The sequence below is a fragment of the Lactuca sativa genome, chromosome 5, assembly GCF_002870075.4.
Source record: "Lactuca sativa cultivar Salinas chromosome 5, Lsat_Salinas_v11, whole genome shotgun sequence".
Classification (NCBI taxonomy): Eukaryota; Viridiplantae; Streptophyta; class Magnoliopsida; order Asterales; family Asteraceae; genus Lactuca; species Lactuca sativa.
Window position 1 is genome coordinate 221,603,659 of NC_056627.2, and position 2,316 is coordinate 221,605,974.

Below are 2,316 nucleotides of genomic sequence, written 5' to 3' on the forward strand. Positions count from 1 at the left end.
TATAAAAATACACACAAATTTATTTACTCAACTTAGGTAAGATCAAGATATAATGAATTTGAATCAACATTGGCTTAGGATTTTAGAGTGTTAAATGCAATAGTTGGTTCAACGAAGCAATGCAAGTCAATAGAGAGCCATCATCCCCCCTTTGCAGATACATGAGATTAAAAAAAATAGTATGAACCAAACCGCAATAACTACTATTTCTAACAACTCCAAATATCTAAGCCCATCTATCCATCCCAATAAAAGGTAGTGCCAAAACCTGTTCCATCGAAGTTGAGAGAGTGAGGTACAAAGAGCATGAACTTAACAATAAGTTCATTGCTTAAAATTTTGCGACAAGAATAAATACATATATGGATGTAGGAATGTGCATTTCCAAAATGATTATTGCCAAAAATCAGTTGATGAAAGTTTCGGATAGGTAGATATTTTTTATTGATCATCTTACTCCGAATCCTCTAATTTTGAGCCTAAGTAATCAAAATAAAACACTCAAAACAAGTTATTAAATAGCTTAAGACTCACACCAATCCAAACACCCCCTGATGTTCTCCACTATAGTTCATGTAAATGGGAAATATAAATCCAATACTACACATGTAAAAGTCATCAACTTAAATCAGGAATCCCCCTGTCTAGCAACTGAAATCTTTCAACAAACAAAACTATGTCATCTACGTAAGAAGCAGGTTTAAAGTCAACTAGTCTTGATCCCGCCCCTGTCTTGGGATTATAAACACGAAGTCTCGCAGAGTAAGTACGTAGCAACAAATCACAATTGTTGTTCAGTTGCAAAACTTCCATTACATTCCCAACTTTATTTTTTTTCAATTTATAAACCACAGACCAAGAAGCATCTCGCCTAATCCAAATCCAACTTTTATCACCTTTCGTAGAAATCACAGCTAGCGAACCTTGGATGGTTGTTACTCGCCTTTTTTCCCAACTTGGTTCTGGCAATGATATCCTGCCAAAAACATCAGTGCTCAAATCGAATGTTAGTATGTAAAATCGCTTTACGTTATTTGAGTCACGTTCTACAACCACCCAATGCAATGCTCCATTCACAAAACACGCCGATGGTAAAACTTTATAGGCAGATGAAGAAGCATGGAAAGCAATCTTCCGCCAATTAGCACTTCTCTTCATGGCGTAAACAAATGAGCTTTGTGCAATTCCAAGAGCATGACCTCCGTATCTGGGTATACTCACAATCTTGTAATCATCAGTGATTGGGTCAAAACCAAACCCGATTCGAGAGCCTCTCAGAGGACAATCAGCCAAGTTTAGGTTGCGCCTAATTGAAGGATTCCATAAACTAACGTGGTTTTCTTTTAAATAATCACACAGACAGAGAATTCCATTACATGAACCAACAATATAGGAATATCTGTTGTAAGGAAAGTGGTTGGGTGTTATACTAATGTATCTACCACTCGTACACGATGCCAGTTGGTCTTCTGAATGTAGTGTATAAAAGTTTTCGATGTCTTCATTTTTGTAATGATTTCGGTGTTTCAAGAGGAGTTTTTGTGGGGATCGAAAAGTGTGCATTCGGATGAAATCGGTGCTACAAATAATAGAATAGAACGACTGGGAAAGTGATCGAAATCGGAGGAGAGATTTCGATGGTAATCTTGTGAAGATTTCGACAATCAACTCTTCACATAGATAACTAGACATTGTGTGCTCCTGTGTTTTTCCAAGAATATGAAAAAGATAAAAGTAATTACTTTTTAGCATAAACCATTTAAAAACTATACCTAGAAACTAGTTGATTTGTTTTTCCATTTCATGTATTTAATTTGAGTAGAGCTGTAAGTACAATAGAAATAAATATTAACATAAAAGACCAAAAAAATATCAAGCATTCAATCATCAGGTACATATGAATTGTGCAAACTGACATTGATCTAGCTTTATTATCAACTGTTGGAATCAAATAAAGATTAAAGAAGGCATAAAGGAAGTTTTCTCTGCAAATCTATATGAAGAATGAATACAGTGGACTTTTTGTACAATACGACAATATATCCCTTTTATAATTGATCTGTCAACCACACGTTTACTTGCCAAACGGCACACAACTGTTAACTTCTAACCAGTAATTTAATCCTAGCAATAATTTATATAAACATTAACATAACTAACATTTAAGAGACACTAACTAACAATCTAGGTTAATTTCTAACATCAACTTCATGATAAAATTCAATTTTAGTTGGTGTATGCATGATCGATAAACTTACCAATCTTTTTATATGCTTTGTACTATTTTGGAATTTAAAATATTAGTAGGCCTAACTG

At 34.4% G+C, this 2,316-nt stretch overlaps 1 protein-coding gene across 1 annotated transcript; it reads right to left on the minus strand.

The window, feature by feature from the left end:
• Positions 1-618: 618 nt before the first annotated feature.
• LOC111920858 (F-box protein At1g52495) lies at positions 619-1,692 on the minus strand. The gene has a single exon (XM_023916438.1). It carries the CDS (start codon positions 1,690-1,692, stop codon positions 619-621), a length of 1,074 nt encoding a protein of 357 aa, XP_023772206.1.
• Positions 1,693-2,316: the final 624 nt, after the last annotated feature.